Source organism: Balaenoptera acutorostrata, chromosome 6 (genome assembly GCF_949987535.1).
Source record: "Balaenoptera acutorostrata chromosome 6, mBalAcu1.1, whole genome shotgun sequence".
Taxonomy (NCBI): Eukaryota; Metazoa; Chordata; class Mammalia; order Artiodactyla; family Balaenopteridae; genus Balaenoptera; species Balaenoptera acutorostrata.
The window spans coordinates 75,666,919-75,694,122 of NC_080069.1; the positions used below are offsets into that span (position 1 = coordinate 75,666,919).

General features: G+C 43.2%; 1 protein-coding gene across 5 annotated transcripts in view; it reads left to right on the forward strand.

Annotated features, from left to right (window-relative positions):
* Positions 1 to 11,467: 11,467 nt before the first annotated feature.
* Positions 11,468 to 27,204, forward strand: part of MAMDC2 (MAM domain containing 2) — a 166,276-nt gene continuing 150,539 nt past the window's right edge. Inside the window, exons 1-3 of one of the 5 annotated variants that reach the window (XM_057547942.1) lie at positions 11,468 to 11,486; positions 13,097 to 13,220; positions 13,563 to 13,676. In XM_057547942.1, coding sequence (XP_057403925.1) covers positions 11,469 to 11,486; positions 13,097 to 13,220; positions 13,563 to 13,676 — 256 coding nt within the window. In that variant the 5' untranslated portion in view covers position 11,468. Of the gene's footprint in view, positions 11,487 to 12,528; positions 12,641 to 12,762; positions 13,221 to 13,559; positions 13,677 to 27,204 lie in introns of those variants that run through there. The other 4 variants (XM_057547941.1, XM_057547943.1, XM_007182248.2 and 1 more) reach the window with 4 other exon arrangements.

Here is a 27,204-nt window from a genome sequence, read left to right on the forward strand (position 1 = left end):
GTGGTTTGTTTGTTTGATCTTTTTCTTATTTATTAGAGGCATTCTGCAGCTGTCTGGTAATATTTAGGTGTCTGCTTGTGTTTAATTGTGGATGAGTAAAAAAGCTGATTGGAAGATCTGAGTGGGTTTCATTGGAGGGTGATATGGCTGGACTATTTGTTGGGGGAAACCTCAATATCAGTATCTTAAGTTTTTCCTCTGGGTCAGATATCCCAGAGATAACGCTTCTTCTAGTTCTTCCACCTGGAGAGAAAACATTTGGTCATAACCATTCTGGAAGGTAGGTGGGTGAACAGGGTTTGGAGGTGGGGTCCCACTCAGCTTTCAGTGTCTGCATATTCATCTACTCGCCCTGATTTCAGTATGGTACTCTTGCTCTTATCCGGGTCTGTGTCATCCAAGCCCAATATACTTCTGCTTTTCCCTTTCCACAGAATAAACATCCATACTTTTGCTAGGGTGGTGTGATGGTTAATTTTATGTGTAACTTGACTGGACTAAGAGATGTTCAGATAGCTGGTAAAACATTACTTCTAGATGTGTCTGTAAGGGTGTCCCTGAAAGAGGTTTGCATTTGAATTGGTGGACTGAGTAAAAAAAGATCACCCTTACCAATGCAGGTGGGCATCATCCAATCTGTTGAGGGCCTGAATGGAAAGAAAATGTGGAGAAAGGGTGAATTTACTCTTTGCTTGAGCTGGGACATCCATCTTCTCCTGCTCTTGGACGTCAGCATCCTGGTTCTTAGGCCTTTGCACTTGGACCAGGTGGATCCTTTGGCTCCCCCGGTTCTCAGGTTTAGGTTTGGACTGGAACTCTACCACTGGCTCTCTGGGGCCTCCAGCTTGCAGACAGCAGGTCATGGGACTTCTCAGCTTCCATAATTGCATGAGTCAATCCCTCATAATAAATATCTTTCTGTATATGTATATATACTTTTGGTTCTGTTTCTCTGGAGAACTGACTAATACAGGTGGGGAGGACAAGTCATCCATAGCATGGGGTATGGAGGGGATCAAGGAAGGTAGTGCTTCCCAAATGGCTCTCTAACCCTCCTTATTTTAAGCCACCCTCTTCATGCCCGTTTCTAATGTTACCTGGTGTCACCATCTCCTGGACTGTTGATGGTGTTGCAGAATTAACCAAGCCAGCTTCAAATCTGACTTCCTTTGATCTGCTTAGTCAGTTTTTATTTATCCATCTTCTTTCTAGCTTCTAAAACCTTGTTGTTGTCTCCTCTCCCATTCTCCATATTCTTAAATGTTCATACATTTCTAAATAATATCTATCTACTCATTGTGGTTTTTATATGGTTTCTGGAGAAGCAAAATTTGGATGAGTATGTCCAATCCACCATCTTTACCCTGAACTTTAATCTAGAAGCCTACATCCAACTGAACTATGACAGATGTTTTCAAAGGTTTGGAGAATAGACCTCTCTAGATCTTTGCTGAAAAAGGTTACTAAAGGATATATTTCAAAAATCAGGAAACTGAACCTTGAAGGAAAGCATGGACTGCAAGAATCAATAGACTTGGGAGCCTGGTGGAGATCCAGGCGGATGCCACCTATGGGAAAGTTATTCCCTTCTGGAAGAATGTGAGGGTGTCTTTATTTTTTATTATTATTTTTTTATTGAAGTATAGTTGATTTACAATATTGTGCTAATTTCTGCTGTACAGCAAAGTGACTCAGTTATACACATATATAATTCTTTTTTTATATTTTTTCCATTATGGTTTATCCCAGGAGATTCAATATAGTTCCCTGTGCTATACATTAGGACCTTGTCGTTTATCCATTCTGAATATAATAGTTTGCATCTACTATCCCCAAACTCTCAGTCCATCCCTCTCCCTCTCCCCTGCTTGGCAACCACAAGTCTGTTCTCTATGTCTATGAGTCCATTTCTGTTTTGTAGATAAGTTCATTTGTGCCATATTTTAGATTCCATGTATAAGTGATATCATATGGTATTTGTCTATCTCTTTCTGACTTACTTCACTTAGTATGATAATCTCTAGGTCCATCCATGTTGCTGCAAATGGCATTATTTCATTCTTTTTTTATGACTGAGTAGTATTCCATTGTATATATGTACCACATCTTCTGGAAGAATGTGGGGATGTCTTTGGCCCGGTATGGAAACTTAGCAGAGAGACAGAAGGCAGCCCCCACTGTAAAGCATTTCCAAAGCTAGAGTGAAGGAAGCCACCCCAGTCCACTGCCTGGTTCTGGAATGAAGCCTAGAGGTGAGGGGATCAGTTTCCCCATGGAACATGCCCATCCCCCACCACCATGAGAGAAATTCTGCCTCCAATGAGTTAGATATCCAGAAGTCTAATTTGAACCTGGGTGAGTGAATAAATAAAACCTCTTCATAACAAAATAAGTTTAAAATGTGCATATAAAGTTGTCAAATGGGTCATGAAAAAAAACCACCTTTTCACTTTGGGAGGAGTTATGGGGGCTCCAGCAATTCAGAAACAATACGTCTCACTTAAAAGTTTCTCTCTGCCGCGATGAAGAGTGGCCCCCGCTCGCCGCAACTAGAGAAATCCCTGGCACAGAAACGAAGACCCAACACAGCCAAAAATAAATAAATAAATAAATAAATAAACAAAAAACAAAAAACAACGTACCGATGACTGAGCCGCACCACGCAGCAATTAAAAAAAAAAAAAAAAGTTTCTCTCTGTTTCTTTTTCTCAGAAGACACATTTACTGGACACAGACAGACTTGCCCCTCAGGCTATGTTATAACCAGGGCCCAAGATAACTTCCTTTAGCCTCTAGAAACAGAGTCCTGTAAGATGCCTCTTGATATATTCCATTCCATTTTGTTTGCTCCATCTCAAGTATTGTCAAATAAAGATTTCTATTTTAATCCTAAAACTATCTTCTTTTTTTTTAAATTTAAGTATATAGTTGATTTTAAATATTATATTAGTTTCAGGTACAGCATAGTGATTCAGTATTTTTACAGATTATACTCCATTAAAGGTTATTACAACGTAATGGCTATAATTCCCTGTGCTATATAATATATCCTTCTTTCTTATCTATTTTATACATAGTAGTTTGTATCTCTTAATTCCATACCCCTAATTTGCCCCTCCCCCTTCCCTCTCCCCTTTGGTAACCACCAGCTGGTTTTCTATATCTGTGAGTCTGTTTCTGTTTTGCATATACATTCATTTGTATCATTTTTTAGATTCTCCATCTAAGTGATATCATACAGTATTTGTCTTTGTCTGACTTATTTCACTAAGCATAATATTCTCTATCTCCATGCATGTTGCTGCAAATGGCAGAATTTCATTTTTTTAATAGATGAGTAATATTCCATTTATATAAATATAAACATATATATATCTCACCACATTTTCTTTATCTATTCTTCTGTTGATGGGCATTTGGGTTGCTTCCTTATCTTGGCTATTGTAAGTTGTCCTGCTATGAACATTAGGGTACATGTATCTTTTCAAATTAGTGTTTTAATTTTTTCCAGATATGTACCCAGGAGTGACATTGCTGGATCATATGGTAGTTCTATTTTTAGTTTTTTGAGGCACCTCCATACTGTTTTCCATAGTGGCTGCACGAATTTACATTCCTACCAACAGTATACAAGATTCCCTTTTCTCCACATCTTCTCCAACAATTTGTTATTTTTATACTTTTTGATGATAGCCATTCTGACAGGTGTGATATCTCATTCGTGTTTTTATTTGCATTTCTCTAATAATTAGCAATGTTAAGCATCTTTTCATGTGCCTGTTAGCCATCTGTATATCTTCTTTGGAAAAATGTCTCTTCAGGTCTTTTGCCCATTTTGAGTTTTTTTGCTTAAAACAGCAGAAATTTATTCTTCCACAGTTCTAGAGGCCAGAAGTCCAAAACTAGTAACACAGGACCAAAACTCCCTTCTGAGGGACTAGGAAAGAATCCATTCTTTGCCTCTTCCAGTTTCTGGTGGCTGAGGGCATTCCTTGGCTTATGGCCACATCAATCCTATCTCTGCCTCCATAGTCACATCTCGTTCTCCCTTTTGCCCATATTTTGACTGGGTTGTTTGTTTTTTTAATATTGAGTTGTATGAGCTGTTTATATTTTTTGGATATTAACCCCATGTTGATCATATTATTTGCAAATATTTTCTCCCATTCTGTAGGTTGTCTTGTCATCTTGTCGATGGTTTCCCTTGCTGTGCAAAAGCTTTTAAGTTTAATTAGTCCTATTTGTTTATTTTATTTTATTTTTTTAACGTCTTTATTGGAATATAATTGCTTTACAATGGTGTGTTAGTTTCTGCTTTATAACAAAGTGAATCAGCTATACATATACATATATCCCCATATCTCCTCCCTCTTGCATATTTGTTTATTTCTGATCTTATTTCTTTTACCATAGGAGACAGATCCATAAAAAAATTGCTATGATTTATGTCAAAGAGTGTTCTGCCTATGTTGTCTTCTATGAGTTTTATGGTTTCAGGTCTTAACATTTAGGAATTTAATCCATTTTGAGTTTATTTTTGTATATGGTATGAGGAAATGTTCTAATCTCATTCTTTCACATTTAGCTATCCGGTTTTCCCAGATCCACTTGTTGAAGAGACTGTCTTTTCTCCATTGTATATTCTTGCCTCCCTAGACTAAAACTATTTTCTTCATTACTATTTTTAATGTTCTAGTTGTTGATAATTATAATGGAATTCACTCAATACTTTAGATTTTTCTTCTCTTCTGATAGAACATCAAAGCTACAGTTTACCAATAGTCCAATTTACATTTCTAGTTTCTGTACCCCCTGTACTCGACCTCCAAAGGCAGGACACTATGTGAAAGGCTATTTTGATGACTAGACTACATCTTCAGTTTCAACTACAAGCCTAGACCTGTGAAAAACTTAGGTGGGTAGAAAATTAATAGTAAATATTCATATGGTGCTTACAGAGTGCCAGGTACTCTTTTAAGTATTCTAACAATATAAACTCATCTCGTATTCACAACCACCCAGTGAGATAGGTACTATTATTATTTTCATCTTACAGAAGAGGAAACTGAGGCACAGAGAGACCAAATGATGTACTGTAGGTTCACAGATAGTAAGTGACAGAAGACAAGTTGAACCTTAGTGGTTTGGCTCCAGAGTCCACAGTCTCAATGACAAAATTATGTTCCCTGTTCTGATACAACACTCTCTTATTCTTTTAGAACAGCTTTTTCCCCCTTGTTAACACTAAAAGTATTTAATTTTGCTGATGATGAAAAGATTAAGTCAGTGCCTTCTTAACCCTGGCTCAACTGAATCACCTTGGAGAGCTTTAAGGAAATAGCAATGCTTTGGTCCTATCTCAGAAATTATGATTTAATTGGTCGGGTGGAGCCCAAACTTTGTATTAAAAGAAGCAACTCCCCAGATGGTTCTATTGTGCACCCGGAATCATGATGCCCTGGATTAGCTCATTGAGGCATCTTGCGATACCTGGTGGTAGAATTTCTTCATTATCACCAATTACTTGGGCCTTTAAATCCCCAGTGTTTCAGCCCTTTGCATTTCAGTCTTCCAGATTAGTAGTAATAGTGTGACTTGGCTTCCCATGGATAATGTGTCTTTGCACAGCATGCACTCGTGCATGCGTGCACACACCTCATATGCCTGTTTAGAGCTGATATTCGCTGTCTGTCACCTTCCCAGTTGGTGTCCATTCTGTGTCTCAGTGCCCAGGACTTACTGGTTGTGAATATTATCTTGTCCCTCTTCAGTTTGTTTGTTTGTTTGTTTTTAAAAATATTTATTTATTTGGCTGCACTGGGTCTTAATTGCGGCACATGGGATCTTCGTTGCCACATGCGGGATCTTTTTTAGTTGTGGCATGTGGGATCTAGTTGCCTAACCAGGGATTGAACCCAGGCCCCCTGCATTGGGAGCCCAGAGTCTTACACTGGACCACCAGGGAAGTCCCCCCTATTCAGTTTAGACCAATTCACATAATATGTAGATCCCCAATCTAACACATTAATAACGTCAGAGGCTAAGCTGGGATTTCACTGCTCTTTTCGGAAATATTTTTGGCTACAGAATGCTTTTTTCTTCCTCTTTTTTCCCCATGCCACAGCACTCAGACAAAACTTGAGGAGAAAGCATATCACCTGGGTTTAGCCCAACTTGCCCATGGGCCTCACTAGTCTCTGGAGCCACCATTAACTGTAATAAATCAAATTCCAATGTCCTTCAGCTCCCTCTTAGCCCCAACAGGTGACATAGAGCCTCAACTCCCAGGACTAGGGGGAATGTCCCAAGGGAGCACATACACCCTCACAAACTAACCTGTACCCATTCTCGCTGCCCTGAACCCTGAAATGCCAAAGGGCTGGGGGTCTGGGGCGAAGTGCATTGTGACACTGCTCTCCTGCTCTTTTCTTAATATGGCCACGGGGTTCTAGAGCTCTTTGTGGCCCAGTGTTTTGTAGAGAAGAGAGTTTCCTGGCTTTCCCAACAGCCTAGCCTTCCTCCTGGACCCAGACAAGAGTCCACAGGGGGCTCTGGGACAACCCAGGAGGCAGGATGCAGGCTGTTGCATCGTCTCTATTTCCCTGCAACACCCAAGGCTTGGTGCCTCCTTCCAGGGGCCGAGCCCTCCCTCTGGAGCTTCGTCTGCCTCTTATGAAAGTAGGCCTCTGAGAGCCTTCCCCACTCCCTGCTCCCCAGTCCCAGCTGTGTTGCTCTGACACCAGAAGGCCTGCTCTGACTCCCTGTTCACACTGCACATCTGTGTAGCTCATTCGTTTCTATAAACATCCCCAAGGATGACAGTTTACATTTAGTTATTTTTCTTCCAACCACAGGGATGAAGCTTAGGCAGGCCTCCGGGCTGTGTGGACCAGTGAGCAATGCCGGTCCTTAGCCTTTCCTTCAACAAACATTTATTGAGCGCCTACAATCAGCTGTGCACAGACATGGCACAGGAGCAGACACAAAGATAAAGCAGATGTGTTCTCTGCCCTTGAAATCTCAGCCTCCATTGCAGAACAGAGACATAAATAAAGTCATTGCGATACAGCGCAACACACGCTGCAGCTTGCGGGGGGGGACAGTGAAGAACAGGCATGGAGAAGGGGACATTTGAACTGGGTCTTGAGAAATGAATAGGAGTGCATGAGTTTCCTAGGGTTGCATACAAAGTACCACAAACTGGGTGGCTTAAACAACAGAAATTTCAGTTCTGGGGCCCAGAAATCCAAGATCAAAGTGTCAGCAGGGTTGGTTCCTTCTAAGGGCTGTGAGAGAGAATCAGTTCCAAGCCTGTCACCTAGCTTTAGTTTGTTGGTTGCTGGCAATGTTTCCCTTACCTTGGCTTGTAGAAGCATCGCCCTGATCTCTGCCGTTGTCTTCATTCACATGGCGTTCTCCTTGTGTGTGTCTGTGTCCAAATTTCCCCTTTTATAAGGACATCAGTCATATTGGATTAGGGCCCACACTACTCCAATGTGGCCTCTTCTTAACTAATTACATCTGCAATGACCCTATTCCCAAATAAGGTCACATTCTGAGGTGCTGGGGGCTAGGACTTGAACAGATCAGTGTGGGTGTGGGGAGATGATTCAACCCATAATAAGGACTTTACCAACTAGGGAAGGGGAGGAAGGCGTTCTGATTCTCAACAAAAAGGAGCACGTGTGAACACGTGAGAGGGATAAGAGGACGCAGTCTGAGAAAGGGAAGTGGGCGCACAGGTATTAGGGTGGGATGGACGTGGGATGGAGAGGTAGGACCTCTGATTACAAAGGGCTTTTCCAGCAGGACTCTGGGTATCGACACTTCACTGGGACAGAGAGAAATTTGCCTCTCTGGCCTCAGCTCAGCCTAAGGTGGAGGAAGGAGGTGAGGGATCCGGGAACAGGACATTTCAAAGTGTCTGCTCACACCTCCCCTGTGTTGGAAGATTAGAGAGATCAAGAGGGCTTTGCTGGTAGCTAGATCTGGGTTTACATCCAGCCCCCCTACCCTTGGGCGAGTCGCTTCAACGCTTTGGCTGTAGTTTCTTCCTCCATAAATTGAGCATGAAACCACCCGGCACATCATAAACACTCGACAAAAGGTGGTATCATCACTGTGATGAGTCAGCCTAGGGAACTTGGACCAAAAAAAAAAAATCAAAAGGTTGCATTCAAATCATAATGACGGATGTCTGACACCAAGCTAGGATTCAGAGTAAGCTGATGAAGAAGAGATTAATGATGGAGAGAAAGTATCTATTCAATATCTATTTCCTTTTAAATGCTCACTCTGAAAGAAATATCTACTTTCCCAGTTCAGGTCATTTGAGTGTAGCAATTTAAACAGTGGGGTATATATTTTGTAATAAAAGGAGATTTGTAATAACTGGTTAACCTTGGGCCTTGTTCCCTCACAGGGGATGATTCTGACCCACAGCAGGCATGTGACTGCTCCTCAGGGGTGAGAGGCAGCTGGTGCTGGTCAGGAAGCAAGGGACAATGCCAGCCAGCCTCGGGGTAGAGCCCCCAGACACCTCCTGCTGGAATGCAACGAAGGTCACTGGCAGGACAAGCCACAGAGCCTGGAATTATTTTACCAGCTCATTTTCAACCTGATGGTGTACATGTTTGTGTGTATGTGCGGAGAGAGAGACAATGTGAAAGTAAGGTAGCAAAACACTGAGGGTAGAGTGGGCATGAGAGGTAGAGACAAGCCCAGACAGAGACCTACAGAGACCCAGAGACAGAGACAAAGCAGCGAAGAGCAGGAGGATGTGGCAGGCTCTGTGACAGGCCAGCCTCCTGCCCACAGAGACAGCGGGTTGCTCTGCCTGCCTGTGGTGTAGGCGGCCCTTGTGAGGAGAGACAGGCCTTTGTAAAGAGGAAGATTTTAGGGGCACTGCAGCGTGTGCCATCAAATTCCGGCTTCACACTGGCTGGACATGTGACCTTGAACAAGTTAAATGACCCTTCTGGTCCCGTTTCCTTGTCTGTAAGTGAAGATAACAGTGGTCTTCACCTGATAGGAATGTTGCATGGATTAAATGAGATAACACACGTAGAGTGCCAGGCGTGTGCTCGCTTGATGTATAACACTCTGTATTAGTTTCCTACGGCTGCTAGAACACACTACCACAGACTGGGTGCTTTAAAACAACAAGACGTTATTCTCTCACAGTGGAGGCCAGAAGTCTGAAATCCAGGTGTCTGCAGGGCTACACTCCTTCGGGGCTCTAGGAGAGAATCTGTTCTTTGCCTCTTCCAGCTTCATTCTTTGCCTTGGGGCTGCATCACTCCAGTCTCAGCCTCCCTCTTTACATTGCCTGTTACTTCTCTTCTCTCTCTTATAAGGACACTTGCCATTAATTTACGACCCACCCCATAATCCAGGATGATCTCATCTCAAGATCCCTAATTTAATTACATCTGCATAGCCCTCTTTCCAAATAAGGTCACATCCACAAGTTCTGGGATACAAACATATCTTTTTGGGGGGCTACCATTCAACCCACTACACTACCTAATGTTTATTGAGTGCTTTCTAAAATCAGAACTTTATGTGCATTATTTGATTATTCAATTAAGCTACATCTTACGGAGAGAGGCCCAGGTAGTTCTTACCTTGGGGTCTTATGCTGTTTTCCCAAATGGTGTGGCAGAGAACGGCCATGTGGCTTTGTGATTAGTGATGAAAGGAAGTGGGTTGACACACATCATTTCTAGATTTTCCAGATTCTTTCCTTGGCCCTCTCCATATACAATATCCTTTCCCTTCCCTGCAAAATGTCTTCAGGAAAGGACTTGTCCCAGCTGCTGGGAGTGTTGTCATCAAACAGCCTTCAGCTGTTGGCCCCTTTGGGTTGGCCTCCGTGTAGAGAGCCGCCTCATTGGAGCTCACTGTCCCAGTGTGGGCCACATCCAGTGACAGATGGAGGCAGCTGTACAAAGAGCCAGGCCATTTTAACCTAATATGGGGCAAGTCAAGTGGGCCATTTAAACTCCAGAGTTTCCTGTGGGGTCAGAAGGGGCTTCAAGGGACCTGATTGCATTGTCACTTCTCCCTGGGCCCAGTCCTGCTTCTTCCCACTCCCTTCCACAGGAGTTGATCCCAAGGGCGCCCCCTAGTGAACATTCTGTGCACTAAACTCCAAGTCAGAGTCTGCTCCCCAGAGTCCCCAGTCTGTGCCAATGTGGAAGGGTCATCTGTTCTTGGGATCGTGCAATTATATGTGAAATAGAAATTTTACTCCAACTAATTCTGCACTTAGGTGTAATGATTCAGTTTCCCATAGGTGGCAATAAATGATGTCACCTTTAAGTATTAAATCGTATTTTTAAATTTTTGGAGATCTCTTTAGGGCCTTGAAGTTTTTCATTTTCCTAACACCTGGAACATGTAAATGAATCTAAGGCAACTCTAAAGCTTTGAAATACTCCATAGGTACCTGGGAAAAGGAGAACCGGTTTGATAGTTGCTGAAAATTTGTTTGGTTGAAAATAGTGTTTTGAAGTTTCAACTGGATTCATATCCATCTTTAAAATTTTAAATAAGTAATTTGATGAAATTCATCAGATATTTAGCACCATCTGTGAGCAAGAAATCAAAAAAGAAAGACAAAGGAGATAGGCTACTGTACCAGTTGAGAAAATAGGCTTTTGGAATAAAGCCGATCTGAGTTTGAATCTTGTCTCTACCACGTGCTGTCACTGAACTCTGCACCTCGGTTTCCCCATCTATTAAATGGGGATAATAATGATGCATACCCCATAGAGTCTTTGAGAAAGTTAAATGAGATTATCTATCTAAAAGGTTTCTAATAGTAAACATGATAAATGTTTTTATTATTATTAGCTACTCCCTGAGGCAAAGCATATAAACACACACACTAAACAAATTTTAGATCATTTGAGCCACTGCCTACAGAAAACTCCTGAAACCTTGTCTAAACTTATTTTAAAAGGATCCAGGAGCTTTCTTCTTATTAGAGAGAAGGCTTTCAAGTTTTCTCATCATGAAGATGACATCTGAGTCAAGACCTAGAGGTAGTACCAGCATGAGTCATGTGGCTCTCCCGGCAAGAGCATTTCAAACAGAGAGAACAGCCAGTGCGACGTTCTGAGAGGACAGCTAGACTGTGTCTGAGGACCAGCCAGGAGGTCCATGTAGCTGGAGGGAAGTAAGCAGGGCAGATTAGGTCAGAGATATAAGTGGGTGGGGATAGGTTTTGTAGGACCTGGTAGGCCATTGTGAAGAGTCTGGATTCTGCTAAATGATTGATGGAGTTGTTAGGAGTCTGGAACCAAGGAGTGACATAGTCCGATTTCTGTGTCAAAAGGATGCCCTGACAACTGTGTTAAGAATGGAATGGAGGTGCGCAAGGCAGAAGCAGCAAGGAGACCACCTTTCGGAAACTACTGCAGCATCCCCGGCAAACAGCAGTGGCGACTGGGATCAGGGCAGTCATGTGGGCATGGAGCGTGGTCAGTACCTGCTATGTTTTGAATCCTGAACTGACAGAATTTGGTAATGTCCTGAGACGAAGAAAAGAGTCAAGGATAACTCTTAAGTATTTTGTCCTGAGCAATTGGAAGGGAAAGGTTCCTTTAACTGAGATGAGGAAGATGCAGAGGAGAGACAGGTTTGGGAAGGAATATGAGGTGTTCATGCTGGGACCTGTTAAGTATGAGATAGCTCTTAAGCATCCAAATGAAAATGCTGAGGTGGCAGTGAGACAGAAGAGTCTGGAGGCAGTGGGCCGTCTGGACTAGAAAAATATTTGGGCGATATCAGGTTTTAGTTGGTGTTTCAAACTATGAGACTGGATGAAATCACTGAGGAAGTAAGGAGAAAGGGAAACAGGAGCTGAAAGGATAGAACTTGGAGGCACCCTAGTATCCAGGGGTCAGAGAGAGAAAAAGAAACAGCAAGGAGAAGAATGAAGGACAAGGAAAACACAGGGAGTCTGGAAACCAAGTGAAGGCATGTGAGGAGGGCTTTGATGGTTGAACAAGAGTTTGTTAGGCCAGTGGTCCTCAAAATGTGGTCCCAGACTAGCAGCATCAGCACCTGGAAAGTTGTTAGGAATGTGCAGAATCTTGGACCACAGACCAGAACTACTGAATCAGAAAGTCTGATGGTGGGCTTCTGATGTACCCTAAAATTTGAGAATCATTGCCCTAGGCATAAAATTGCCTGCCCAGTATAATAAAGAGCATTAAGAAGAACCCCTACCCCTGTCACCACTTTCTTTACTGGAGGAGACTATTTTTAAAGACCCACTTAGTGCTCAAAGCAAATTTGTAGCCAATGGGTACTTCACCATAACCCCCTCCCTGACATCACTACCCCCATCCCAATTTAGAAACCTTCTACTAATTTATCATGGCTCTTTGGAGAGGAGGAATGCCCCCATTTCACCGGACAGAGGGAATGCTGAGCACCAGACATACCAAACATTCCACTGCTAAATAAAGGCGGGGGTGCGGGGGTGGGGGGGCGGTATTCCAAGGTTAGCGTTAAGGGGCCATAAATGCTGAAACTCCTAGATGTAAAGCTTATTCCACCCAACACTTCCCAAAATTTCCTCTAGGATTTCCTAAGAGAATTCCACCCTCTTCCATTCTGGGGAGAAAAGGTTAAGATTAGGGCGAGCCCCGCAGGGCTGGCATTCCACATAGAGGGAGGCTGTCCCCAGAAATAAGCTGGTTCCCACTAGGATGGGCGGGGCGGGGCGCCTCCAGTCCCAGCTCAGCCGAGGGGTTCCCGGGAGGCCTGCCCTCTCCAGTATCTGCCAGGGGTCTGGTCCCAAGCTTTAAAAATCCGAGCCGTGGCACTGCATCCCGACCTCTCCTCTCCCAGCCAGTTCTGGCTGGCTTTTCAAAAGTGTGCAGTTGTCTCCTCCCTGCCCAGCCCCGTCCTCGCCCAGGACCAGCTGTGCGGCCGGCCGGCTTCATTTAGGACGCGAGCGCACTGCGCGGCGCTCACAGTTCAGGCACCTTCGGCTTTCCGCTCTGCTCCCGGGGCCGCTTTGCAAAGTTGGGCAGCTCCAAGCGCACCCTTTGCCTCTGACTTCTCCCTCCCCCGATTCCAGGCGCCCCCGCTTCCCACGCTCCTTCCACCCGGAGCAGCCTGTCCCAGCGGGCTCGCGGCTCGCACCCCTGTCCAGTCTTCCTCCCCGACCATGCTGTTCAGGGGCGTCCTGCTGGCAGTGCAAGGTAAGGCCTGGATCCGGGGTGGGGGGGATACCTCTGAGGGGCGCTCTCGTGGCCCTCTCCCAATCCCGCAGCCCTGGTAGTCGGGCTCGCGGTCCTGGGCTGGGCCGTCCGAGGGCGCCTACGGATCCATCTCCACAGCCGCTGACCTCCCTCCCCGAGCCCAGCGACTGCGCACGGGTCGCGCAGTGCAAGCGCCCTGGGCGGGGGCGGCAATACTGCCTCCCTCTCCCGTCCCCTCCCGCACGCCTTCTCACTTTCACCAGGTGGCTCCCCGGGGTGCCCTGAGTTGGTGTAAACGCTCCCGAGACCGAGCCTGAACTGAAACCCGCTTTGTGCCAGCAGCCCTGCAGCTTGTCGGTGCCCTGGACCTGCCCGCGGGATCCTGCGCGTTCGAAGAGAGCACCTGCGGCTTTGACTCGGTGTTCGAGTTCCTGCCGTGGATTTTAAACGAGGAAGGTAAGGGGGTCAGTGCACAGGGGCCCAAGGTGAACTTTCCTTTTTTGCTGGTTGCCTCTTTCGCGTGGGTAATGTTATCATCTTGGAGTTAAGCACTCTCAGGAGGAAAAGTGTGAGTCATGGATCATCCTTCCAACTCTCAGCTGTGCTGCATGGATGGCCAATGAAGAGTTGGAGCCCTTTGTTTACCTGGCCTGTGGGTAGAAGCTCTGCGATTTTGCCCGCCCCCCTCCCCCCATGGAAGGGAGAAAGGGGGCACAGCTGATGATTGTCTCCCACCAGCTGCGTGCCCTCTGCAGGTCAACAGCCTCTCTGGTCCTCAGTAGACACCGTTGTGAGCTGGGAAAGTTGGGTGAGGTTAGTTTTCTTCTCGTCCTGCAGAAATGGTGCCCTAATTCTGTGATGGGACCTCAGTGCTAAACCTCACATTTATGTGGTGCTTGACAGCGTTTTGTTGCATGACATCATCCTCATGTTATTGTTGTGTTTATAATCCAGTACTTGGCGAAAGAGGAAACCAAGTCCATGGCCATGTGCCTGAGGTCTCTCAGCTGGCTGGCATTGGTCATTGTCTTACCACTCATACCGTTTGGGTTCTAGTGACGAAGTTTAAATGTGGGGTCTTCAGATATAGCTTCTTGCCCTTCATTTATTTAGTAAAAAATAAGTAGTTCTCTAATGCCCAAGAGCAGGCACTTCTTTCCCTTCTTTCCCTTATCTCTCACTTGTGCCACCCCATTAAGAAGCTTGATGCCCCAGGCCACTGGGACTGAGAAATAGCCTCCTTCAAAAAACACTGCAGCGTAAAAGAGATCAGCTAACCTCCTTCCCAGGAATCTCATTTGTCCTCAGGCCCCCAGATTATCTAAGCTCCCTGGAGAAGGTGGAGGCTCAGAACCCCTGCTTAGGATGTAGGAACTGTCATCACAGCTTTTCTGCCTTGGCCTTCTGTTTGGGGCTTTGCATATACTAGCTTCTCTGACATTGGCAGGGAGGTGATGTTAGCCCCATTTTACAGAGGAGGGACTCTCAGTCTTAGAATATTCAAATGGCTGGCCCATGTCCCAAGCTATCAGTCAGTGGCCAGCTCTGAGCTGACTAGATCAGGGAAAAAACAGGAGGGAACTACTCAGTAGTAAGCTTTATTTATTGCCAACAATTGCCAAGTCTTTCCTACAGAGTACTTAGGGGTAGCTGGGAAAAATCAATTCCTGATGTATCGTTTGAAGGATTCCTACCTTGTTGATTGCCTTAGGGAAGTCTCTTTCATCTCACCACCCTACCCCTTTCCCTGTTCTGGTTGTGTGTGAAGCATTTTGAGCGGTGGCCTGACCTGGACCACATGACTGGCTTTGGAGAGCATTATTCTCTAACACAGTGCTTTAGCTGCATCAAAATTACCTGGTGGGTATGTTAGGACACAGGTTGCTGGGCCCCACCTCTGAGTTTCAGAGTCTGTGGGTCTGGGATGGGGCTGAGAATTTGCATATCTAACAAGTTCCCCGGTGATGCTGCTGGTCTGGAGATCACATTTTGAGAACCACTGACCTTTGAGAACCCCAACCTCTGCTGGTGGCCCTGTGCAGGGCTAGGACTAAGGTGAAAGAGCCACTTGCATGACCCTGAGAATGAAAACCTCCTTAAATCTTGTGCCCTAGACACCCCTCTTGCCTCGCCCTAGCCTGGCCCTGAGAAAAGGAAATCAACATCACCCCTTAATCCAGGAGCCTCAGTCCTGCGCCCCCATTGCCAGGCCTCCGTCAGGATGGTGGCCCCTTGGCAGCCTGCTCCTGGGTCAGTGGGCAGGCCACAGCTCGCTGCACTCAACTGCCGCCCAGACCCACAGGAAGTGCCCTCTGCTGAGTTGGCACCTCTGCACCAGTGGCAGTTAAACAGTGCCCCTCCAGGAAAACAGGACGATGCTTATAGGGAAAGGTGATTGTGGTTTATAGCAAAATGAAGACACTGTTGCTTTCCTCTTTGCTTTCTTTCTAACTTCTAACAGCCACAGCTTTCTGGCTCAAGGCTGGGGGAAGTTCATTCATTCTGCTCTGAGCATTCCCGGGGGAGCAGGCGGGTTAGGCTTCCATCCTTACGTATCACGTTTTTCGGAGGCCAGAACTTGGACGTAACAGTCCACTCCAGAGGCGCAGCGAGGTAGGGGTGTGGCAGCCCCTGCTGCTGCCTGCTGAGAAGTCACCACTAAGAATATCTGGTATAAAGCCATTCCTAGGTTGGTAGATTAAAGACAATACAAGTGTCCCAGGCTGAAATCTGGTCACAAGCCTTTCTGCAAATTTACTTCATCTGGCTGCAAAAACCCTTTGAAACTGGTTCCATCCACCTCCGTGTATTGTATGGCGGCATAGAAAATGATAGGTTTCAGTGACTTTTGCCCACAAGTATTTGGAACGCAAATAGCACTTTCTAGATGTTCTTGGTCAGTAAGTTAATTTACAGTGGAGAGATCAATGCTAAAGCCCAGTGAAGAGAGTTAAGTAGAGAAACAAATCTGCCAATTAGAATTTCATTACAGGAGATTCAAATCGGGAGTCATTGTCTCAAAATATCTCCCAGCTGCCCAAAGTTGTATTTGAGGTCCACTCCTTTGGTTTATTTAGAGTATTAGGTCTCTAAGCCTCTCCAATTACAATTCCAATGTCCCTAGCTCATGGCCATTTTGAAATATGCTTGATTTCCACTGGGCAAAAAAATGGATGAGTTTTGACAAGGCGATGCATTGACTTGGGTTGCGTACCATAGGGAGGGTACCCCCAGGGACAGAGGGTGGCACCAGAGCAGGTGACTGGGCACGGCAACCTAGCCTCGTCTACTTTCCAGTTTCTTGTTTTCTTGATTTACCTCCATGTTTTTGGTAGAATATTTTAATTTTCTCTCACTTGTTAAGGCAAGTGAGATTGTGTCAGAATCAAACTTTGAACTTGCTTTTAAATTTTAGGTTTGAATTAAATCCTGGGAAGAAGAGATCTATTTTATCATATAAAAATCTTCCTTATTCATTCATTTATCATCTAAAAAATCTTTATTCATTCGCAGTTCAGAGAATATTGGAACCCCTTTGAACAATCGTCCTCAGCTGAAATCGAGATTGTTGGTTCCATTTCCCCAGTGCCAGCTGTGGGGGGGCAGAAGCCCTTCGGCTGAGGATTCTTGGACACTATAAAGTTGGCCTCACATCAGAATGGTCACGGTTCAGACTAGTCATCGGTTGGGTTTTGGTTTCATTCCAATTTTTGGACCCCTTGGTTTAGCATCTTTAAGCTGGCTCTTTGAGGAAGTCATTGGAGGAACTGAGGGAGGGAGGGGGTAAAATCCAAACCCAGGTACTGCTCCTTAATTAGAAGTTTGGAACACTAAGCCACCCCAGAGAGGAAGGTAGATGTGGACATGTCAGGTTAAGAGGAGGTAAAAAAGGAAATTCAAAGCACTTGTAGAGAGAGTATTTTTTTTTTCTACAACAGTGGGGATCAGTGTTTGAGGAATTGCCTAATACAGGAAGAATTTGGATGGTATTTGTACCCAGGAGCAAGTGATGGTATCTGAGGCAGGCTGGCCAGCTAGAAGTTTGGCATAACCAATGGGGGGCGGGTGGTAGAGTAGGCCGATATCTCAATGTAAGTATATGCGTGTGCCTCTTCCTGTCAACCCCCTTTCTTCACCCAAACCCCTTCCTTCTCAAGGATACTTTCAGTTACTTGGTCAGCTGAGTTTCACTTCTTCACTCAGTCATGTGCTAGTTATTAATACTGATAAATCCTGCCTGATATTTCTTGAGGCCCAGCTGGAGCCAGAAGTCTGGCCAGCATCCCAGGGGCCCTTCCTAGAGGAGGAGGACCAGTCCTCCCTCTCTGTGGGTTACAGCTCTCTTTCTGACTCAGCATCCCACCCTGACATCAGGAGTTCATCAGGCAATTCCCACCCTCTGGATCTGCTTAAACCTGCATCGCCTCTGCTCGTTGGTCTCTTGATGCCCTTTATGCAGAAACACAGCCCCCATGTTGTGGAGAGGCTGAGAGCAGCACAGTCTGGGGTGTTCCTCAGATGCCTCTCAGAGAAACAGTCGACCCCAGGAATTGGCCGAGTTCTTCCTGCAATGCCATGTGGTGTTCCCCGGCCCACCCTGGCTACTACTGATGTCAGGTTGAACCTGGCTCTTGTGAGCTGTGCCTGAGCGTGGCCTTGGTTCTGCCCTGGCTCTGCCTGGGATCCTAGATCCAAGAGCTGGGCCTTGGAATTCATCCAGTGCAACCTCCTCATTTTACGGAGGCGCGCACTGGGGCCCAGACAGGCTCCCAGTCAGGGTCAATGACCAAGTCAGTGGCAGCCCTGGGGCAGGGCCTCATTTCCTCAACTCTTCACCTTTCTTTCTTCTAGCATTGCTGCCTCTCCCAATGTCCCTGTCTTCACCAGCTCCTGGACCTTGACACTTTGGTGTGTTAATTAAACTCTGCAACGTGTTAGAAACTCTTCATCAAACATCTAATTATATTTCATACATGTGGAAGAACATGGGTTCCAAAGGTGCAGTGCTTTGGGTCTACCAAACCCACAAAACACTATATTTTATGCCAGACCATGCATTTATTCACTCAGATGTGTTGGGATCCCACCTGCCTGCAATCTTTAGCATATAAAAGAGTGCCTGGCACATAGTAGATGCTCAACAAATATTTGTTGGGTGACTGAATTTGCTGAAGGAATAAATTCAATATTGGATGATTAAAAAGTCCTTATGCATTTCGTGTGTGCCCCTAGTTCATTCTGCCCCTTCAAAGGTAGTTCCTTAGCATGAGAAACAATGTAAGCCTAGTGGTTAATATGAACTCTAGAGTTGGACAGCTTGGATTAGAATCCAGGCTCTACCCTTACATGCTGTGTGGCTTTGGGCAAATTATTTAACCCCTCTGTGTCTCAGTTTCCTTGGCTGTAAAATGGAGATAATTAAAGCACCTATCTCCTAAGATTGTTATGAAGACTAAATACATTAATATATTTAACACATAGTGAGCACTTTATACATGTAGCCTATTATTATTGTTACTCTTATTATTGCTAGTTTTGTATTTTATCAAACATTATTTCTTCAATTCAGACAGCTTTCCAACACAGCTTCTGGATTGCTCAAGACAATGTATTTTTCTTTTCATTATAGTTTTGCCATTTGTTCTCTATTCCAACCAGAGGAAGAGCTTTCCTTTTCTTATTGTTTGGCTCTATTTTATTTATTTATTTAATAATTTAATCATCTGTTAGCCTCCTGGACCATCTAAGTTTTGTGTGGCTGACTGAAGTGTGGACATAAAGTAATAAGACTAAGTTTCACACTTGGTTTACAGTCTCTCCCTATGACTTAGACCTTTTTCTCTATAAATTCTTAGTTTTTGTCAGGAATGCTTTGGTCCCTGCCCCAGCCTGTTCTTCCCTACTTATCTGTCCCACGGAGCTGGTGCCTTAGCATCAATCAAGTTCCATGCTGGTCCCTTCTAGGAGACCTCTGAGCTCTCATCTCCTAAGCTCTTGGGCAGGTCCCTAACCCATGGCCTCCCTGTCAATCAATCTGAGTTCTTGGGTTCTCTTACCTGGCCCCTGCACTTGGGACTTAACCTACCTGGAATGGTAATCTCTGCCTGCTCCTCTCTGCTGTGACTCACTTCTCTGGATGTAGGCTCTGTCTGGCCTTCCTATCAAGGCCAACACCCAGTCTGGGTTCCTCCCTACTCAAATTAGAGTTGCTGAATGGGAAGTTGCTACCCAGCTCCTGGTCTGATCCCTGACAAGGCGCCCAGGATTTTTGGGATGTTTTCCTTCCCATAATTGCAGAAGTCAGCTGTGGTCACAATATATTGGGAGGAAAAAGTAATTTCTTGTCATAGGACTTTCTGCTTTCACTGTCATCTTCAAATCTCTTAGCACACAGTCCCCAGGTTTTATGACTTGCATTTTGGGATATGCTATTCATAAAAAATCCTGGTTCTTAAAATAGCAGAACCTCTTTGGTAGGTCACCCCAGCAATAGTCCTACTTCTGTCTCTTGTTAAACAATGTTTGATTTTTAAGAATTTGAGTGAAACCTATTTATGTTAATAGAAGTGATGGGCATCTTGATATATAAGCCCAGCAGGTAGTTGAACATGTGTTGGGCGTCTTGGCTGGTCAATCCTGATTTTTACTTCTACCAGTTATCCCACCCACTCTTCCTCAATTTCTCTTATGCTTGTCTTAATCAATTCAGTCATATAAGTGTATTCATGCATTCAGATCTAGGCTCTTGGTGCGTTTGATTATATGTTTAATTTCATGTATATGTAGGTATGTATATGAAATACCTACAGGAAGAAGGTAGTACTTAACACAGAAGAACATATGGCTGGTGATAAATGAAGAAGTTATTTAAGAGCAAAGAACTTTCACAATATATCAGAAATTTCTATCATATCCATTAGGCCATACCTAATTAAGGAAAGCATAATGTCATACCTAATATCAATAAAACATTCCTGACAAAAAATAGGAATTTATAGAGAAATTCTCACACCTGTGCATTAGGCCAATTGTTATCAACCCTGAATGGACATTAAAATCACCTAAAAGTTTCTTTAAAAATAGTTGTGTCCAGCCCTACCCCAAGAGACTCTGATTTACTTGGCCAGACATGGGGCCAGACTTGGTGTTGTTAACAAATAGACACTAAGAAATGAACAAACTCCCTAGGTGATTCCAATATGCGGTCAGGGTTGAGGACAGTGATTAGAAGAATGGCCAACTCCCCCCATCTCCCCCCGACCAGATGTAAAAAGAAGGAATATCCTCTTATTAAGGATCCTTTAATGATTACCAATTGCCAGCAGGATAAAGTGCAAACTGCCTAGCTTGGCACGCAAGGTCCTTCGTGATTTGCCCCCAGCTATATTTCTTACTCTTCCCTCCCATTAATCCCCAGCGTGCTGTTCATTCAACACCTCTTTACTTTCTTGCCTCCCTGCTCTATTTGTGCTGTTCTCTACGTCTGTGTTATCCTGCTTTTCCATTCCCCTGCCCCATCCAGGCCTATTTGAATCTATCCGTGCTTTAATGTAGGGCTCTTTTTTGAAACATTCCCTGATTTTCCCAAGTAAATGAACCTCTCCCTTTTCTCTTTGTTCTCCCTTCCCATGGCTCTCTTCACGTTCCACCATGTAAATCTTCTTAGTGTCTCCTTACCGGTGTCCCCACCTCTTCACCTCATCAGAGTGTTACACTTTAAGAACAGGGATCACATACTTCCCACAACACCTGCCAGACAGTGTGTGGTACCAACAAGCGTTTTGGATTTAATCAATCTCTAAAGCCCTTATTGAGATTGATTTAAAAAGAAAAAAACAAAACAAAACTCTTGACATTTTCCCCTGTAGCGAAAGAGGTTGTGTTTAATAATCCTTCCTACCATAAGACTTCAAAGACTTTGGAGGCTTCTGTTGTAATTTCCAGATATAACAGTGAGGCAGTATTTCAGCTTGCCTCACCAATGTGTGATTTGTTTCATCCCCGACATACCCATGGACAAATAGCCCTTGGATTATTTACCCATCAGGGCTGCCTGAATCCCTTGATCCTCTGCCATCACAAACAATCATAATGCAGCCTTGAGAGTGACACTGATTGGTCTAAAAAGTATTTTTTGCAAAAGATGAACAGACTTTGAACTAGCTATTGAGAGCTGTTGTTTCTAAGGAACTCAAGTGCGAGACGTCAGTATAGTACCCACCCTGATGGGCTATTTGTCTGCTCCTGGAAGCAGCTCTTGCATACTGTGGTGACTTATGGAGAAACCAAAGGATTAGGTTTATGATTCAGTGTTATCTGCCAGAATATTTGCTTTTTCTACTTTTTGAGACATTTATCTGTGTTTTGGGGGATTCTGAGGTTTAGAATAAAATAATAAACCAAAACAAGTGGTATCGTGCCATAATGTCATAGTATCATGAATGAATCATATGTTTTACAGAAAAAGTTTCTAAAGAATATTAAAGCAGAAACTAACACACCATTGTAAAGCAATTATACTCCAATAAAGCTGTTTAAAAAAAAATAATATTCATTCTATCAACACACATTTGAGTGCCCACTGTCCATCAGGCACTATATTAGTTGTTGGAGTACAGAGAGTGCATGAAATACATACACAGTCATGGTCCCTGACCTTTGTGGTCACCATAGACCAACAGGAAGAAACACAAATCTGTAATTATGGTAGAGAGCAAAAGGAATTGTATACTAGCCCAGGATTTTCATTGCAAACAGCATAAGTAGGCTGTTTAAATTAAGCAGAAAAGAAATTTATTGGAAGGGTATTAATTAGCTCTCAGAATCAGAAGGAAGTCTAGAGAGCTATATTTGGGCAAGGGTAAAGAGATACATATTGTAGGCAAGATCCTACTGGAGGAAGCATTTGTGTGACTTTACCACTGGATATTTGTTACTGTGCTTCTGGACCTGCCTGTTCATTATTCTGTAGACAATGAGTAGTGATATGGCTTGCTCTCCAGTCCAGTAGCTGAGAAGAGGATTGATCTGAGGAAGATTGGCAATGGGGAGGCTAGTTCGGGAACTGTGCAGTGGTCTAGCTAAGAGATGATGAGGGCTTAAAATAGGACAAGGGGAGTAGGGGTAAAAGGGAGAGAGTAAATAAAACACCAGAAAGGGGACTAAATTGACAGGACTTGCTTATTGATTGGGCAGGAGTATCGAGTCAGAGGGAAAGTGATTCCCAGATTTCTAGTTTGGACAGCTGTTTGTTTGAGGGTGTCAACAGTTGAGAGAATTTCAAACTGAAAATTTTGTTAGGGTAGAAGAAGTTGTGTTCAGTTCTGAGTTACCTGGGAAACATCCAGGTGGAGGTTTCCAGCAGGACTTTGATGTAGGAAGCTGAAGGTCAGGTACAGTCTGGGTAAGACTATGGCTGTGGGAATCCTTAGCATAAAGACAGTGGTTGAAATCTTGAGAAGAGGTAAGATCACCCAAAGAGAATGTATAAAGTGGTAACAGCAGGAAGCTGAGGGTGGAGCCTTAAATTCATGTTTAAGGATTAGGCATAGGAAGGAGATGGTGGAATAAATGAAACAGAAAGAACTAGACATAGAGGAGGAGGAGAATTAGGAAAGTGCAGGGCCACAGAAGCCAAAGGACTTAGGAGTTTCTAAAGGAGGAGGTGATCAACAGGACCCAGCAGCAGAGAGGTGGGCACAGTATGACTTGTCTGTTGGAAATGACAGTTAGGTGCTCGAATGAGCGCAGTGTCAGTGAAATGATGAGGACAGACCCCGAATGCCCTGGTGGAAGAATGAAGGGAGAATGTAGACAGTTAGCAGAGTTCTCAGTAAGTTCGGATGTTCTCTCTTTCTCAGAGAGAGGTTTGACCATACCTCCAAAGAAACATGAGATGAAAGAGTTTTTGTTTTGTTGGTTGTTTTTTTTTTTTTTTTTTTAAGGAAAGGGAGACTTGAGCTTGTTTATGAAGTGAGAGGAAGGGATCAGTAAAGAAAGAAGATTCAGGAGACGGGGGGGCTCTAGCTCTGCACTAGAACCAATTTCCACTTTGACAATTCAGAAACCTCAAGAACATACAGATTTCTTGGACCCACATAACCCAAGATCCCTCCATTGGGTGGCTCAATAACACTTGTGGCAACTTCAAAATGTGTGAAATTTTATTTCAACTGTAAATGAAGAGGATGTAGGAGATTGGGCTGAATCTGTGGTAATTAGGATGCATCCTGGAACATACTTATTAAGAAGCAAAACCAAACCTTTTATAGGCTACAGGAGAATGTTTGGGTATAAGGAAACTTTAACAGCATAGCATATTCTATTTCTGTTATAGGAATAGTTCCCAGCGAGAAGTGTGAAGTGAAACCTAGTGAAAGAGTTACACAATATAGCTTCCTATGCAGCCATGGTTTGTGACCCATAGGTGGCCTTTCATGGTACCTGTCGAGTACATTTATCGTCATTGTCTGTAACCTTCACAACAGTCAACAGTCCCGGAGGTGGTTATTATCAACATTTTACAGATGCGTAAGTAGGAGACAGAGAGACTAAGGTAACGTGCCCAAGGCAACACAAAGAGTCAGGATATGGACTGAAGCATATGCGGCTCCAAAGATTTGAGCTTCACTGGGCCCTAGGCTCCTTCCCATCAGAGAGTAAGTTGTTATCTTCATACTTCCAGAGGTCACCACCGAGGAAGACAGACCTGCAAGGTTTATGCTTCCCTAGAGGTAGTGGGAAACCTCTGCAAAATACTGATGGTGTCCCAATATTCCAACTCCTGCCCCGGGGTTCCAGGCCCCAGATACAACCAGCATGCCTGCCATGTGGTGGTAAGCCTTTGGAACCAAGCAAGCATCAAGCCAAGATAGGGAAATATACTTCTACTTATTTTTTCCATAACAGATTAAAGTTTACTCTTGGAACCATTTGAAGGATTCTCTTCTCAGTCCTCAGCATTATCTTGGCAGAGAACTTCAGGGAAAATTTACAGCTTGACCTAAAATACTTTGGCAGTCGTAAGGAATACTCCTGAACTTCGAATTCATCCATTTGTACTGTGAACGAATTAAAAGAATACACAGATAAATGTGTTTTTGCAAGCCAGTTGCCCTACTACACGAGCAGTTTGGTACTCACTCATTCCATTACTCCTAACAGAATGGCAGTGTTGCTATCCAGCAACATTATATAATATTGTGATATATAACTTAGCTCTATGCTCAGAGAAATTTCCATTCCTTATTTGAAAAACTTTTGCCTCACTGCCAAAGAGAGCTGAAGTGTTATTTGAGGCCACGTTTGTAATGAAGATGACTTTAATATGCTTTAACTTCACCAAGAAGCTGCCTTCTTTGCTTACCAATATTTTATGACTAAGACCATATTGTCTGATACCATAACTTAATAAGTTTTCTTTTTTAAGCTTCTGCAGATTTCTTTTAATTTTGTGACTTTATGAAAAATGGGTAATAGACTAGAGTGTGTTTAAAGTGTGTTGTGACTCTGCATTAGCCCATTTTAAAATATAAGCTTTATGGAAAGCCTTTGGTTTTCCACTATAAATCCTGAAAATTGGGAATACGCGTCTGAAAACATTTTCCCTTTTCCACAAATTCTGATGCGGAAAATGTGAGTTACACAATAGTACCGTTTTTTTTTTTTTTTTTTTTGAGAATCAACACTGAAGAGCAGACCTTTTGTGTTTTTTGGTTTTGTTTTTTTGTTTTATTGTTTTTTAAAAATCTGTAGCCTTTGTTTAATTCACAGTTTCTTATATTTAAAGGATCATGGGTATTTTAGGTAAAATCTATTAATGTCCTGAAGACATCTTGGCTTTTTGAGAAATCCTGTCTTACAGAGGAGTATTCATCAGACACAATCCCTTCTACAGGAATAACCTACCATAGGAGACCAAAATATAGATAATAAAATATTGTGCCTTTTTGTTAGTGCACTCAGATCCAAGAAACAGGATTAACAAGTCTCTAAAACCCATGTGTATATACTTGGAATTTTATCTCTTCATTCTGCCTCTATCTGCACACCTATTCCAAGAAATAACCACAGTTTGATGTTTGTCTGGCACTCATCAATTAGATATAACAATTGCTGATATTCTTGTTTTACTCATTGTCTTTTTTCTAAGTTATCATCTGTCCATTCAATTCAAAGGGCATCTACTTCTTTGGTCATCTGAACCAAAATTCACATTACCATATACTAATTCCATGTTAAATTCCATGGTCAATATCCCTGCTGGTATAATTTCAGTCACACTGATATGAAATCATTCATTCAGGAGGTGGAAACAGTTTGGAGGTATATACTTTGCCAGAGTTAATCAGGTGATAACTTTGTATATCAAGTTATTATATACAAATGTTATTATTAACAGTAAGGGACAGAGCTGGAACTCAAAGCTAAAATATCCAAGCCTATTTTCCAAGTGACACTGATCATTTTTTATAAAACAATCATTCTGCATTACAGAGTACTTATTATCTGAATCTTTAGAAACTGAGTTTCATGGAAAAAAAAGTCAGCCAAATCTTCCAACAAAAGTCATTATAACATACAAGCATTTACTAAAGAAGTGACTTCTTGAAAATTTCTTGTCACTTACTACTAGCTTAGGGCATATACTTTCTAATGGTGGTAAAATATTTATTAGTTTCACATATCTTTGTGTTGTAAATACAGTTCTATACATAGAAAAGTGAACAAATTATTTAAAAATATTCAGTATTCTATTTGGTGATTTTGGAATAGTTTTTTTTTTTAACATCTTCATTGGACTATAATTGCTTTACAATGGTGTGCTAGTTTCTGCTTTATAACAAAGTGAATCAGTTATACATATACATATGTCCCCATATCTCTTCCCTCTTGCATCTCCCTCCCTCCCACCCTCCCTATCCCACCCCTCTAGGTAGTCACAAAGCACTGAGCTGATCTCCCTGTGCTATGCGGCTGCTTCCCACTAGCTATCTATTTTACGTTGGGTAGTGTATATATGTCCATGCCACTCTCTCACTTTGTCCCAGCTTACCCTTCCCCCTCCCTGTATCCTCAAGTCCATTCTCTAGTAGGTCTGCATGTTTATTCCCATCTTGCCCCTAGGTTCTTCTGACCATATTTTTTTTCTTTTTTCTTTTTTTTTTTAGATTCCATATATATATGTTAGCATACGGTATTTGTTTTTCTCTTTCTGACTTACTTCACTCTGTATCACAGTCTCTAGGTCCATCCACCTCACTACAAATAACTCAGTTTCATTCCTTTTTATGGCTGAGTAATATTCCATTGTATATATGTGCCACATCTTCTTCATCCATTCATCTGTCGATGGACACTTAGGTTGCTTCCATGTCCTGGCTATTGTAAATAGAACTGCAATGAACATTTTGGTACATGACTCTTTTTGAATTATGGTTTTCTCAGGGTATATGCCCAGTAGTGGGATTGCTGGGTTGTATGGTAGTTCTATTTTTAGTTTTTTAAGGAACCTCCATACTGTTCCCCATAGTGGCTGTATCAATTTACATTCCCACCAACAGTGCAAGAGGGTTCCCTTTTCTCCACATCCTCTCCAGCATTTGTGGTTTGTAGATTTTCTGATGATGGCCATTCTGACCAGTGTGAGGTGATACCTCATTGTAGTTTTGATTTGCATTTCTCTAATAATTAGTGATGTTGAGCATCTTTTCATGTGCTTCGTGGCCGTCTGTATGTCTTCTTTGGAGAAATGTCTATTTAGGTCTTCTGCCCATTTTTGGATTGGGGTGTTTGTTTCTTTAATATTGAGCTGAATGAGCTGTTTATATATTTTGGAGATTAATCCTTTGTCCGTTGATTCATTTGCAAATATTTTCTCCCATTCTGAGGGTTGTCTTTTCGTCTTGTTTATGGTTTCCTTTGCTGTGCAAAAGCTTTGAAGTTTCATTAGGTCCCATTTGTTTATTTTTGTTTTTATTTCCAT